General features: G+C 53.8%; 1 protein-coding gene across 7 annotated transcripts in view; it reads right to left on the minus strand.

Moving 5' to 3' along the window:
* Positions 1-14334, minus strand: part of LOC122385878 (protein O-mannosyl-transferase Tmtc3-like) — a 60083-nt gene that overhangs the window by 5415 nt on the left and 40334 nt on the right. For all 7 annotated transcript variants that reach the window (XM_043374484.1, XM_043374486.1, XM_043374480.1 and 4 more), the window contains 9 exons: positions 12704-12840; positions 10041-10122; positions 9185-9284; positions 6568-6683; positions 5698-5873; positions 5142-5394; positions 3640-3788; positions 1411-1632; positions 456-549 (listed from right to left, as the gene is read on the minus strand). In XM_043374484.1, coding sequence (XP_043230419.1) covers positions 456-549; positions 1411-1632; positions 3640-3788; positions 5142-5394; positions 5698-5873; positions 6568-6683; positions 9185-9284; positions 10041-10122; positions 12704-12840 — 1329 coding nt within the window. The remainder of the gene's footprint in view (positions 1-455; positions 550-1410; positions 1633-3639; positions 3789-5141; positions 5395-5697; positions 5874-6567; positions 6684-9184; positions 9285-10040; positions 10123-12703; positions 12841-14334) is intronic.

Genomic DNA, 14334 nt, shown 5'->3' on the forward strand with positions numbered 1-14334 from the left:
TCCGAACATCCGGGACACCAGCGCCAGTTTAAGACTCGCACCAACGCTCCATCTACATCCAATCCCCTAGCACACATCCAAACATTGTGGGTTTAACGCCCAGAGCACATTCGTTCGTTCATTAGGGTTTACGGGCGCGTTGACTGCGGTGGTCATTTTGCGCCCATAACGCTGTACTGGTAAAGCGGATATGTCGACAGAGAACTGACGAGCTCAAGAAGACTAGAACTACTTGAGATACGTTATACTAGTAAAACGAGTATATCACAGGAAAACTGATGGATTGAATGTAAGAAAAGATGCTGCCGGATAAAACCCAGGATGAGTCGCCCAGAGCACAAGAGTACTGGGTTGGGTGACCCCTCCCCCCACGTCCTCCCCACCAAGACCCGGCGTGTCGACGGACCATGGCCACTTCAACGCCTCCCTCCGCGGTCTTAGTTGATCTAACTTACCGTGCGATACGCCTCTTCGGCCTTGTCGTACATGTGCAGACTGGTGTAGGTCCGGCCCACATTAATGTGCGCTCCGATATCGTCCTCCTGTACTCTGTAACGGGCGGGAGAGAACGGCGTTACAAATTATAGGGTTCCGTATCGTCCGGTGCATATTCAGCACCATTATAGACAGTACCAGCCGACGATGGAAATTCATGGAACTAGGATGTCTGAAAAAAGGTATCAAATAATGGGTCTGCGTTCACACAAATAACAATTCAAGACAATCAACCGCGGCGCCGAACAGTACCTACCACGGGAATCAGTCGAATAGGGCACCCGAGAGACACTTTGACAAACACCTTTTCGCCCCTGTGTATAACTAATTCAGACGATGCTTTTCCTCCCCTCTCCGACATACCAGTGGCCAGTATGCCTGACTACAGTGCCCGATTACTGGCAGCGACCAATGACAGACACCCGGTACCGCCAGTGAATGAGCGGCCGTTTTCAGAGGTGGCAACCGCCATTACTCAGTGCAGTCGCAGCGCCCAGCCGAAATGGGCCAAACCATGATGCATATGCATGTGGCCACCCATTGATTATTCATGGTTTCGGTCCAGCGGCGCCGACGTCGTGTTGCATTGGATCACAACGAGCCGGGATTCCGCACATCGGTTTCCGTTTGTCACTGTCTGCCGCCCATTCATTCGGCAATATTCGCGCCCGCCGCTCCGACTGAATGAAAACGAACGGCCAGAGCCGGGCGCACTAACGGCCCCAGTCACAGCGCCGACGACAAATGGCCGATTCAGCGAGCGACTACGACTCAAACCGCTCATGGCAGGCTGTCGTGATAAAAGACGAGCCAATCCATCACATTGTGAACTTTCCAACTCCTATCAGTCAAGTCCACCCCCCCCCCCCCATCCGCTATCCCCAGCTGCAAACTCGGCCCAGTTGTCGTTCCTACTTGACGGCATGCTGGAAGAACACCAGCGCCCGATCGTACTCCTGCCGGCCCTCCAGCGCGTGGCCCACGTTGTTGTAGAGCTTGGCGTTGTTCCTGTTGACGCGCAGGCCAGCGGTAAAGATGGAGTACTCGTCTCTCCAGTCCCAGTTACGCCAGTGGGTCTTCAGGCCGTGTGAGAGCAGCAGAACGGCCAGTCCGAGCCAGAGAGCGGTCCGGTGACGGCTGGAGAGAAAACGAGAATAATGGGGGTCAGGGCACAACTCACAAGGAACTACCCAAGTTAAACAGTGAGGGACTTCTGCTGAAATAATAAAATAAGAGGTCTGCAGAGACGTAATGGGGTATATCCTAAACGATTATTAACCCTCGCCCCGTTGGGGGGGGGCCATTTTGGCCCCCCCTGTGGTTTTTCCTGAATAGCAAGAAAACGGCGGCGCGCAGCGCCGCCAAATTTTCAGTACCTTTCCGGGCATCAATTTGACACCTTCACACCAAATTTCAAGTCTTAGGTCACCTTAGGTCAGGAGTTATTGAGGTCAAACTGAGGTCATGTTCGAGCAAAAATGAGCAAAAAACATGCAATCTTGAAACGCTCACCAAATCTACAGTTATCAAGCAATTTCAAAGTTCTTTATATGGTGTAATAGACAAAAAGCGGCGCTACAAAACTGCTATCTCGGATTTTCAAAATTTTGGGTTTTTGACCCAAAAAAATTCAAAAAATTGATTTTTTTAGAAAAACTAAAAAAAAATCCAAAATTTTTCCGAATTTCGAAAAAAAACCGGAACATATGTGATAGTCCCTGAGCTCTTCTATATACATACCAAATTTCAGATCGATATCTCGTTTTTTGGCCAAGTTATAGCGAAAAAAACTGTTCAAAAATTATGACGTCAAATTTTTGAACTCAATTTTTAGCGATTCTAGACCACGTACCGCAAAACAAAGACCACCATTGAACTCCCCGTGACGAGCTGCATCGATTCGATACTCATTTTATGCAAAAATATCAACTTTGAAATTTGACCTTATTTGACCTGACCTTGACCTGACCTTGACCAAAACGTGACCTAAGCTGGCCCCAAAGGCTGCCTGACCCACATAATCGCATTTGTCATGTAAAATGGACCATAAAACATGTATATTCACACGACACTTTCATATTGTGACCCCCCAGTGACCTGACCCCAGTGACCTGACCTGGTATCAGTGACCTCAACTAGCAAAATATGTGTTTGAAGAACATTTCCCCATCGATGATTTTCAATGAAATGCATTTTACTCGATTTTACAACGCATTTCTTGAAATGCCTGTAAACGGTGAAAATTGGACCTTTGACCTGACCTGTGACGTCATCGGTTTGACCTAGGTCAATAAAATTGGGTCACAAGGTAGTACCCTGATAGGGCTATCCAACACCGTTTGCCGCTTGTCGCTACGTTGCGTGGTTCTCGAGATCTTAGGGGGGGGGCCAAAATGGCCCCCCCCCCCCCAACGGGGCGCGTTGCTCGGCAGAGCCCAACGGGGCGCGGGTTAAACCATGAAATGGCCCTGAAAGCGCTACCACTTTGACAGTATCCGAGTATACTGAATTGTAAGTCAATCTCGCGGATTCGTCCGTCAACGATATTGGATAAATTGGGCTCTTGAGACGCTTATGGCCAGTCATTGTACCAGAAGGATCCCGATGGACCTCCGGGCCCTTGGCAACCCGAGTTCAAAAATACCACCGAACACCCGAGTTTACTACCGGCAGCGGGATACTAGCGCAACGACAAATCATTCCACCGGCCCGTTGAACTGAAGGGGGCAGCGGGGGTGGGGTGGCGGTAGTGACGGACGAATGGGCCGCGCGGGGGTCGTTTCCGACGCACGTGACACGCCGACTGCGGTGACGCGGTGACTTATTAACGGAGTGCACTCTACACCGCTCGGTGACGCTATGTGACCGTGCACTGCCGCAAATAGACGAGAGCAGAACTGGGTTCGGTCGGGAGGAATTAAATCGAGCAGTGGCTGTGTTGGGTGGTTAATGGCGAGGCCGAAAAACGGGGAGCGAACAGACCGTCTGTCATCCTCCCACACCCAGACAAACAGACACACAGCCCGACAGAGAGAACGGCAAACAGGGGGCTAATTGGACAGAGGGCCGCCGCCGAGTTCAAACAGCGGGACCCGGCCGGTCACCACCAGCTAACCAGCGGGGCCGAGCGCCAGCTGTACTGACCCGGTCTGTGCCAGCCGCTGGCAGCCGGCGGCCACCAGCAGGCAGAAGCCCATGGAGGGCATGTAGAGCACCCGTTCGGCCACGACGAACCCCACCGGGAAGAACAGGTTGGAGGCGGGCAGGAACGGCAGCGCCACAAGAGCCAGACTCTGAAACAGACGGACGGAGTCAATCACAGCGATAGTACACTCGGGGTCATAGTCACACTGGGGACAGGCCAGGAGAGAGTCGCCAGCACCAGACTATAGAGAAAGACAAAATCACCACCACACGGAAAACTCGACTATAAATTTCGATCAGCTCAAAAATACTGTCGCTAGACGACACGATACCAAAGCAACGCGATGTCAGGCGAGCAGGAACATTTTGACCAAGTATGTGTATCTGGGTCACATAACTATGGTGATAACACCGTCTTCGTCGCCGTCCACAGCAGGACGGATCATTCACACACCCCGCTCAGCAGTGATTACCGAACCCCAGCCATCACCACCCGATCAATAACCGGTACGGAACTAATCCCAAACGATCCCCGCAGCCGTCCCGCCACCTCACCGCGGACCGATCTGAGACGGTACTCGGCCGAGCTGGGGTCCACTACGACCGACAGTTGGTGAGGCGATATTCGGCCCGGTAATAACGAGCTGACCGCGGCAACCGCAGACGATCGGCCGATAGGGAGGCACTGACACGTCTGTGACAGTGATATCACCCGGGCAGCTGGCAACGGCAGTCTTATCTCCCCTCAACACCAGTAGTCACTAGCTGACCAGACCAGCTGTCAGGCCAGGACCGGGACCGATTCCCCAGACGAGGACCGATTCCCCCCTCCTCCGGTGGATCAGACTGTTCGGTGCGCACCAGACACTGGCAAAATGAACCCCACCTCAGGGTACACAAACGTGGTCAGAGCCGTCCACGTTCCTGGGAGTTGCTCCAGTCTGTAGGCCTCCCGGCTCCCTCCTAAATTTTAAATAGTATGGGGAACTGAGAAGCAGCTTCAGACCATGCGCTAGTTCCCGGAATTCTTAGTTCCCACAGGGTAGAATATTCAGTAATCACTAATCCTCCCATAGCTGAAATCGTCGATCAATTTCATTATTGGCTGGTGGGACACTGAATGAGCCGTGGGAGAGCCAAACCGCGTTGACCGCCTGGGAGCAAACCCTGGCATGTTGAGGAAGGAATGACACTAGCTGACGCATTCACTGTCCAGCCACCATACCGACAAAGCAGCGGAAGGCCCGACAGCTCTGCCAAGTGACTGTCGGTCACGCTGACATACTGTCCCGGTATCAGACCGGCAGTGACAAGTTTCCTCTATCGCCGCTGAAATAACTCACTCAATATCTTCACAGCCTCCCCACAGCACTTACCAAACAAACACGGACAAAGACAGTAGACAAACTATCCACATTTTACCTACTACCGAGTACCCACCCGAGAGCAAACCTTAGCTACGATCACCCCAACCCTTCCCGACAGCCATCCCCGGCTCTCACCATGATAACCACATCGGATCCACGATCCTCCGAGACCAAGGCGCGCCACACCAGCAGTGCCAGCCCGGCATAGGTCGCCATGGTGGCCAGGTTGCGCGGGTCACCGATAGATGTCAGTAGCGGCACGGTGCCCATGGTCCAGTCACAGCAGAGCGGCTCGGGCGCCAATAGCAGGGCCGTGTTCAGACCGAGCAGGTAGTTGTAGGTCAGCCACCGGGTCACCGTGTCGGAGGTGGACGCAGGGTTGTCGAACCTGGCAGTCGGGTCAGGTCAAGTCAGGTGAAGCTACAGTAATAAGGTAATCGACGGGACACATCAACGTTAATGAACGAGCAAAGTTGACTTCAGCTATGCCAACAGTAGAAACAACTGGAGTATGGGACGACCAAAACTTCCCGTGGACACAATTAGAGACAATCTTCAAACAAAATTTCCTAACATCTTCTTACACAACAGCTGTAAGCCTTTAACAGCCGTAGCATTCAATTCTTCACATAACAAAAGATCTACCCAACACAGCTGATTCCCCCTTTACACCGCCTGATGCCCCACTGACCTGGTGAACACGGGCAGCTGTGCTCCCATGATCTTCACCCGTCCGATGAGCAGGCACAGGGTGGCCACGGCGAGGGTGGCCAGTCGGCCGGCGGTGGCACCCAGCCAGTCGGGCGGCTGAGCCTTACCGGCCCTGCTCAGACCGGCCACAGCGGCCCGCAGAGAGCCCAGACGCAGCTAGAACGGTACAGGGGTGGTGTCATACAAAGTCCAATGAGAGGTCATAGATCACAGATAGTCACTAGGGTCGCCAACACCAGAAGTCACGACTAGCAAAGGATGACACAGGGTGCTACAGAAGGGTAACAACGCTCAGCTGGGTAATTAGCCATGTTCTCCGTCTCAAATACAGAGCAGCACAAGTGATCCCCACTAGTCCGCGATGATCCGTCCTGTTCGGAACTCTGTCTGTTGTGAGCCACGGTGACAGAGAGTCTAGAGCCGGCGATTTAGTGCCCGGCCGGGGCGACACCGGCCAATTACAGAGGGACGTGCGGCAAGCCCCAATCAGGGCGGTGGCTCGGCCGCTGAGCCGCCGTGCTCCCAGCTGATCTGGGGCGGACAACTCAACTGATCTGGGCCGGACAACTCCGACATACAGACAGGATCGGGGACTTTAGTAACTTTGAGCGTGTACTTTGCTGCGGGTAGTGAGACGCACCATAGAAGGCCATGGTCGGGAGAAGACAATATCAAAAGTATAGATCAGTGAAACCAGAACTAGATGGGCCTTTCGTCCACTCTTTCGTCCGATCCCTCCTAGCATTTTCAACGCTTTTACGGCATAATTGATATTCATTTGATATTTACTGCCTAGCATGACTTGAACAAAAAAAAAAAAAAAAAAAACACCAAGATATCTCACACCCACCTTTCTGACAACGAAGACTTCATAGACACCACAGACCCCGACCACTGTGATGCCCTGCTCCTTACACAGCATGGCTGCTGTGATACACAGCACGGTCGTCCCCAGCCACCGCCAGTCTGAGCAAACACAACGTAAAGACTTTGTTACACAGCACGGTCGTCCCCAGCCACCGCCAGTCTGGGGGATAAAAGAACACATTATGGCTGTAAATATCGATCTCAGTAACGAATAACCACTACACATAAAACCATACAGGAAAATTACCCTTCCTCTAACCCTATTCCTGGCGGGGGGGGGGGCCTCAGGAGCCCCCCCCCCCCTGAGGTTTTTTGGTTATTTCTCCCAAACGCGTTGAGCTAGGAAGCTCAAACTTTCTGACTTTTCCTAAAAGGCTTCTACGCAACATGTCTGAAAATTTTGAGTTGATCTGACCTCAGGTCAGGTCACCAGAGGCGGTTTGGTGACCCTACCTCAGAAAAGTTTGCAATCACGCCAGAGCTAGAGTTTTTGACCGATCAATTTCTTCTCTTCAGGCTTTAGTTAGGGTACCAGTATGTGCAATTTGTGTATCTCGGAATTTTGATATCGGTGACCTAAGGTCAGGTCAGTTTCGCGACCTCCCCATTATAAGTCAATGAGGGAAAAATCAACTCCCTGTTTTTACCACTAAAACGGGTCGGAATGGCCCCATATACCATACATGACTTCATATACGATCAACCTTCACTACCTTGAGGTCTGTTTTGCTGTTGGGCAGCTGTGAGGCCATGTGACGTCATCAAAGGTCACCAAAGGTTTTTGGCCAATAACTCCGTACAGGAACAAGATACAGACGCGTGGATGGTCTCATTGTGTTCAGCTCGTCAAGACGCATTGAATGATATACATGATGACCTCGAGGTCACGTGACCTGAGGTCAACCTTTGACCTTGACCTTTCGAGGTCAACATATATATCATTCGATGCGGATTGACGAGAGGATCACGATGATGCCCTTAGTTTGTTCCTATCTTGACTAATTCGAAAGTTATTCGAGAAAAACTCTCTCCATATCTAGCGCCGCCATTTTGACTTTTTCGACCCCTGTGACGTCATCTTTGACCTGACCTGAAAATGACCTCAGTAAAAATTGTAGACCTTGTCCATGCGTATCCGATGCCGTTTACCGCTTGTCGCTATCTTGCTTCGTTCTCGAGATCTCAGGGGGGGGGGGGCCGAATCGGCCCCCCCCCGCCAGTTTCTTGTCCCGGCGGAGCCCGCCAGGAATAGGGCTAAACTATATACCCCGTTATACCCCTAATGTCCTGTTCAGTTCAGACTGCAACATTTCAGAGCTCATTAGATCCAGCCGTTCAGATCTCCCGTTGGCACTCAGTCTCTCTATCTATGCACTTCCCACTGAACCAGCCACACCAGTTCCTACTGCCCTGAAGATCTTCACATGCTTACGCCCAGTCTAGGCAGTAGATGCAGCCCACCCAGTACATTCCGCGGCCCCACTCCGGTCTAGTCTCGCCTACACGACCCCGTACAGACACCTTATCTGCTTTGAATTTCCAAATCAGGTTAGGCGCCATGAAAACACTAATCCGCGGAGCAGGAACGCGACTGAGTCGGGACCGGCCGCCCATACGTGGCGGCCGGCCCGGCCAGTTTAGAGCGGGGCTCCCAAAGTGACCTTGTACATGTTTGTAAGCACGTTCAACACAGGATACCTGAGTATGGGACCTAGAGAGGATCGCTTGCAATCTGCTTACACCGCCACCGACTAGTGGACATTACTAATTAGTCGGATTTAATTGATAACACGAGCACGGCACAGACGTCAGACTGACGCGAGAGGATGACATAGGTACTGTCGCACATCAGCGGCTCGCTGACCAAAAACAGAAGTGCATGATTACGCACTCCTAGAATCTCACGAAGGCCAGGGTAAGAGTCACCCAAAATAATCGATAATATGATTTACAGCCACTGTCCGGTAATACACAGTGCGCGTCTGGTCAACCTGCCAGCCAGTCATGTGACACAACTGTTTCCGTATTGAGACAGTCACACGATACATATCTCCTTTCAGCCAGTCTCCATACGGTGGCGGTCACCAGGTGACATACGTGCCGTCGCCGGGCGGTGACTGCGTCGAACACCATCAACATCATCCGTCCATTACGACCGACCAGCTCTGAACAGCATCTCATACAGACAAGAGTTGCACATTGAGGGCTGGTCGGGTGACAACCGGGCGGGACACGGCTCGGTGTCACTTTTTGGACAGATAGAGGACAGTTCGGGTGAAGGAACACGAGAAGTAACTGTCGGGGGATGGACGCCGAGGCTATAGAGGGACGAAACACAGGGGGAAGAGCGCGTGTATCGAACATCACCAATTGTGTTACGACGAGAGCAATCGAAACGGTCTCGTTTGAGATAATCGCATCATTTATTGAGAGGAGAAACGTTACGAATGACCTATGCAATTGCATACAGTGTGTGGTTTACAACATGAATATGAATGTGTCTATATACAGACTGCTGACAAACTGAGTGACTAAATGTCTGAATGACATACCGCTGGGAATCGTAAGGTACTTCCGCACACGGTTAGTGACGTTCGTACCTGTCGTTTGTCTCGCGGAGGCAGCCCTCGCGTAGGCCATAAAGGCAGCCAGAAAGAACACAGAAGACAGCAGCTCTGCGCGACCCACCACACCGGTCACCTGCGGATCAGGGGGAGGGTATGTCATTGGTGAATCTAGCACGGGATCATCACTCAGCCAGCCATCTCTCTTCACATAAAGAAAAAGACGCCATATTCTCCCCTAACTACACCCATCTGAGCCCACACCAGTTGACTCGATGGCACGGTACAGTACCGACAGTATTCCCCGGTTGGAACTTTAAAATTAATCCCTGCCGGTCGCTGAGCAGTCAGCAGGGCGGCGGCGGCGGCTTCTCACCGCGCCGAGGACCGCTCTCGGGATGTAGTGTCGGCGCCCCGCCCCGGCGGCCCCGATTGGAGCTCACTGCTATGCAGCCCGTATGCATAATACATCGGGATAGTGACAGGCCGGCTGAGCAGGCCGATAATAACATCATTTACCGAAATATATCGGACAACAGGAATTGAAATCGTGCAAACGGCGCGCCGCGGGACACGTTACAGGCAATAAATACAAATGAGCCGCACTGGCTGCACGGGACGGCGCCCAGCTGGAGGTGCAGGGGAGGACAGGGTTTGCCGTCAGCTCGGAGCGGGGATAAAGGGCCTGCCGTCAGCTCGTGGAGGGGAGGACAGGAGGCTGTCGTCAGCTGGAGAAGGGGAGGACAGGAGCTGCCGTCAGCTCCGCCGCTGTATGTAATAGAGGACAGCGTCTGTAGCTGTGGTAGCCGCGACCGACGCGGGATATCGTTGGTGACAACTCAGAGGAATACCGGACCAACAGACATTTGCTGCCGGCCGACGCGCAACTCACCGCCTCAGTGTGAATCGGATGGACGGCGAACAGCAGCGCCGCGAGGAAGCTGGTCAGCTCAGAGACAAACATGACGCACATCCTGAAACAGAAAGAACCGCCTGTCAGCTTAGTTGCAAACGTAACACACATCCCGCAAAAAAACAACAACATGAGAATGTGCTTGATTTCAAAGGCGAATTATATAACACCGGTCAGCTCAGAAGCGGCACGAAACACAATAAACTAATGCAGGAAGACCGATCAACTGACTCCGACACGGACTTTGTTCCGTGACCTAAAACGAGCAGCTCCATCGATTTCACCAGTCTTCAAAGATTAGCAGCTCAGCAATATTTTAGCCCAGACGTTACATGAAATGTCACGCGCAGCCAGTAGTAAATTAAACAGGAGAATGCTAGCGTCATCGCCAGCCGTGCCAGTTTCAGATATTTAGATAGTCGCTGCCCTGTTATCGACTCGAGCCAGAATACCAGCACGAGACACTATCGAAGGGCGATGTGTTTCGTGACACGCAACAAGTCTAAGTACCATGGTTACGCAACATGACGCGCCTGTACTACCTTCACCAGCCGAAACGTAATTATTCGCTGTCAGTAGCAGTAATTAGGCTTTCAGAGCACGCGGTAGACACAGGCTATTTGCGCCGTGTGTTAATGACAGCTAAGTCGGCCTACAATCACGGGCGCTATGAATCCCTGCCAGCTATCCGCGGTTCGGTGTGGAGCAGCCGGCGTTAACTGATGGGCCGGTTTCCTCGTGCGGTGACGGCCGCCAATATGTCTCCGAGCTCAGCCCACGGAGCTTCGTGACCGGGCGAAAACAGCCAAACGATAGCCATCAGACGGTGTCGCGATGGTCGAAATGTCGCAGTAGAAATATGGCAATGTCGCCTCTGGAGATGTTGGTCTGATCGCTCCGTCAATACAAAGATAAAAAAGATGACGCGAATGGTTTATAGATGAAATCCAGACATAACGAGATGCCTCAGCAGATGTGTTATAAATGAGATCCGGCACAGTTAGAGTTCCAATAACTACACATGATCTTTATCGAATGTCGCAGCAGTGGGACGCTCGGTAAATATCACTAAAACCAAAGGCAGAGGCGAAGACGTTCAATACGTCAGATCAGGCATCATTGGTAAGGGGACGGCCATTGGAAAAATTAGAAGCAATTGGTCGGCCGTACCAATCAGATCAGGTCAGATCAAGTCAGAAGAGTGCGATGAGAGTAGTGCGGTCGCCCAGAGCGATACACCATTGTACCAGTTACCAGTCGGTGGTGATCTCAGACAGCCTCACCAGCCGGTGGTGGTCCGAGCTGCAGCCGCACTGTAGCCGTTCGGTGATGGTCTCAGACAGTGGCGCAGCCCGATCAGTATTGCTCAGAGCTGCAACCGCACTGTAGCAGTCCGGTAGTGGCCACAGCCGCACCGGCCGATCAGCAGCGGTCTTAGAAAGTGGCCCCGGCCGATCGGTAGTGATCCGAGCTGCAACTGCACTGCAGCAGTTCAGCAGCGGCCTCAGTCAGCCGCACAAGCCGATCGGTAGTGGTCGGTAGAGGTCAGAGTGGCGAAGACCGATAGGAACGGTAGTGGTCAGAGCTGCAACTGCACCGTAGCAGTGGTCCCAGACAGTGGCCGCCGCCGATAGACAGCCACGCCGGCCGATCGGTAGCAGTTGGACAGCCGCTCGGCCGATCGCCGGGCCTGATTAACACGTCTGTCCGTGCACCAAGGAGCCGCCGCGCCGCCGGCAGCTCTCTATAGCTACCGACGCTGAAAGGTTTCGGTCATTGAGACCGAGTGCGGCCGGCTGACGGTGTCGATCAGTCGCGGAGCTGAGAGAGGGCGGCCAAAAACGAGCGGGGAGGTACGGTAAACAAGGAGCGATCGGACAAGGAGTGCAGTTGTGTAACGCAGCTCGACGCTCTTGACGGAGCATGCAACGAATGCTTAAAAGAGCATTACTTGCGATGTTCACCTCTAATTGCATCCATAAGCAAACATCAAAGCTGCATTATTTTCCCTTCGCGTTCTTATGCCATGTCTTCGTCTGCGCCCGCAAAACATTTCGTATAGCTTGGAACATAGGGCAATAGTTGGATGCATGGCGGAATAGAAGAAAGCATTCCATTCGTTTCATCAGCAACCTTGGCAGGTAAGGGCATGCCTTCCACGTAGCATTCGAATGCCAGTAATCCATACCAAAACGACATCAAGACTCAAGACTGGGCGGATTTGAAGCTGCGCATCCGAAAAAGGAGAAGTCTATTTCAGCGGCAATGTTCGCCTGACAAGTCTACCGTGCCTCATAAGCGGCACCCATTTTTCAGAGGATGCCGTACAGTTCAATCGCCAAAAATCATTCCTGCACGGAGCCTTCCATCTATTACGGTATGACTCAAGCATACTTAGTCTCCATTATCATGCCGAGCGCAGGCTATTTGCCAAATGAACAAAACAGTCGGGCATGTCTGCGGTCAGCGTACTGCGAGCCGCGGGCCGCGGTTCCGGCGCCAGGCGACACGAGCGGTGTCACGGAAGACGGTGTCGCGTGTCACACCGCCATTCCGGTATCCAGGCTGTGTACTACTCGCCGACCACACACTAAGAACCACTGGGCCCCGAGGGGGCGGCGGACTAACCCCCGAACACTCACCTGAAGAACAGGGCACAGACGAGCGCGTGAAGCGCCACGTTGACCAAGTGGTAGCCCATCGGCCTCAGCTGGTGCAGCAGGTAGTTCCAGCGGAACGTCAGCACGCACAGCGGCCGGTACGACTTGTGGGACTGCTCCTGCAATCACAAAGACACGGGTTGGTCAGGGAACACTGTCATAGTAGAACGGCAACACGCAGTACACACGCTGGAATGTCAGATTGCCGCAAAGCCGAGCATAACCAAAATTAGTGGAATACCAGCACGCACAGGATACTGGCAACACACACTGCAGCGCCAGTTTTGCACAGCACAGGACAGCATAGCGGGACGCCTGCAGTTAATCACACCCTCGCCGGTACGGCCGGCACGGCTTTTCCCAGAAACACATCATCCAGAAGCCCTATCGGCCCAAAGGTAGCAGAGATCACTGAATGTCAGGTAAACCGGCTGAATGTCATCACACGGTTACGGAAGCCCGACACCTGAACTCTGCAGACAGAGAGGTCACCCGGAGTGTCAAACTTGTGTCATCAGGAAGCCCGGGAGCGACCCGGACAGACCATCGGTGTCAGCAGAGGGGTCAGAGCCGTCAGCACGTGGCGCGTCCCCTCCCGGGAGCCACGGCCCGTAAATCACGACGCTCCGTTCGGCAGCGTTGAGCGCGCCGTGCCGTGGGGACCGGCGGAGACGGCCATTAGCCGGTCGCCGGAGACGGAGAGCGAGTCGTTAGTGGTGGGGGTCTCAGGGGACGCGACTGGCGCGACCCCGAGGTCGTCCGGAGACGTACTCTGGTGACACTGACGGCTGAGAGGGGAGTCTGACGACTCTCTTCCTGCAATATGGTGCACTCTTGTGCCCCCGAGAGATGTAAGGGAAAGACTGAGATTCACTGAGGGCGGAGAAAAGACGCGTCACCAGCTGCAATCCGCAGTATTCCGTATGGCGAATGCTACGAAAATACCCATCACTCTAGTCGGAGAGATTACGGCCGGCGCGGTTCCGTGTCGATTGTGGACGTTGACTGCCCATCCCTCGAGTCCCAGCACGCCACCCGCCGCGAGTCGGCCCGGCCACCCAGGCTGTGGCGTGGCCGATCAACAATGGCCGGCGCCGGCCGCGATGACAGATGGCCGACAATCGGGCCGGCGACACTGGGCCACCGGGGCGCTGAATCATCGCCACCGACGGGGCTGCCGCGACCGGCGACTGATGAACGACGGGCAGCGCGACCTCTGTACACCGGGGACACGAGGGGTGGACCGGGGACACGGAGCGGAGGACCGCCCACCCACCAGGGAGGCAGCACGGCGTGCAGCGTGACCTCCGTACACCGGGATACAGGATGGGGACGCACAGAGGACGCCAAACGGCAGACCTCGCGCACCGGCGACACGGCACGGGCAGACTGTCCGCGACCTCTGCTCACCGGGGACACGGCACGGGCAGACTGTCCGCGACCTCTGCTCACCGGGGATACGGTACAGCGCGGCGGACTGCTCGTGACGGTTCGAGCCCCACATAGGAGAGAAGTGGCGAGAGGAAACCGCACAAGGTGCTGACGAATCTCAATCAGCCGAATTTCGAGCCACCATTTCGCCGATTGAAAATGGCCTACACGTTGCAATGATT

The sequence above is a fragment of the Amphibalanus amphitrite genome, unplaced genomic scaffold (genome assembly GCF_019059575.1).
Source record: "Amphibalanus amphitrite isolate SeventyFive unplaced genomic scaffold, NRLGWU_Aamphi_draft 000234F_arrow, whole genome shotgun sequence".
In the NCBI taxonomy this organism is placed as follows: domain Eukaryota; kingdom Metazoa; phylum Arthropoda; class Thecostraca; order Balanomorpha; family Balanidae; genus Amphibalanus; species Amphibalanus amphitrite.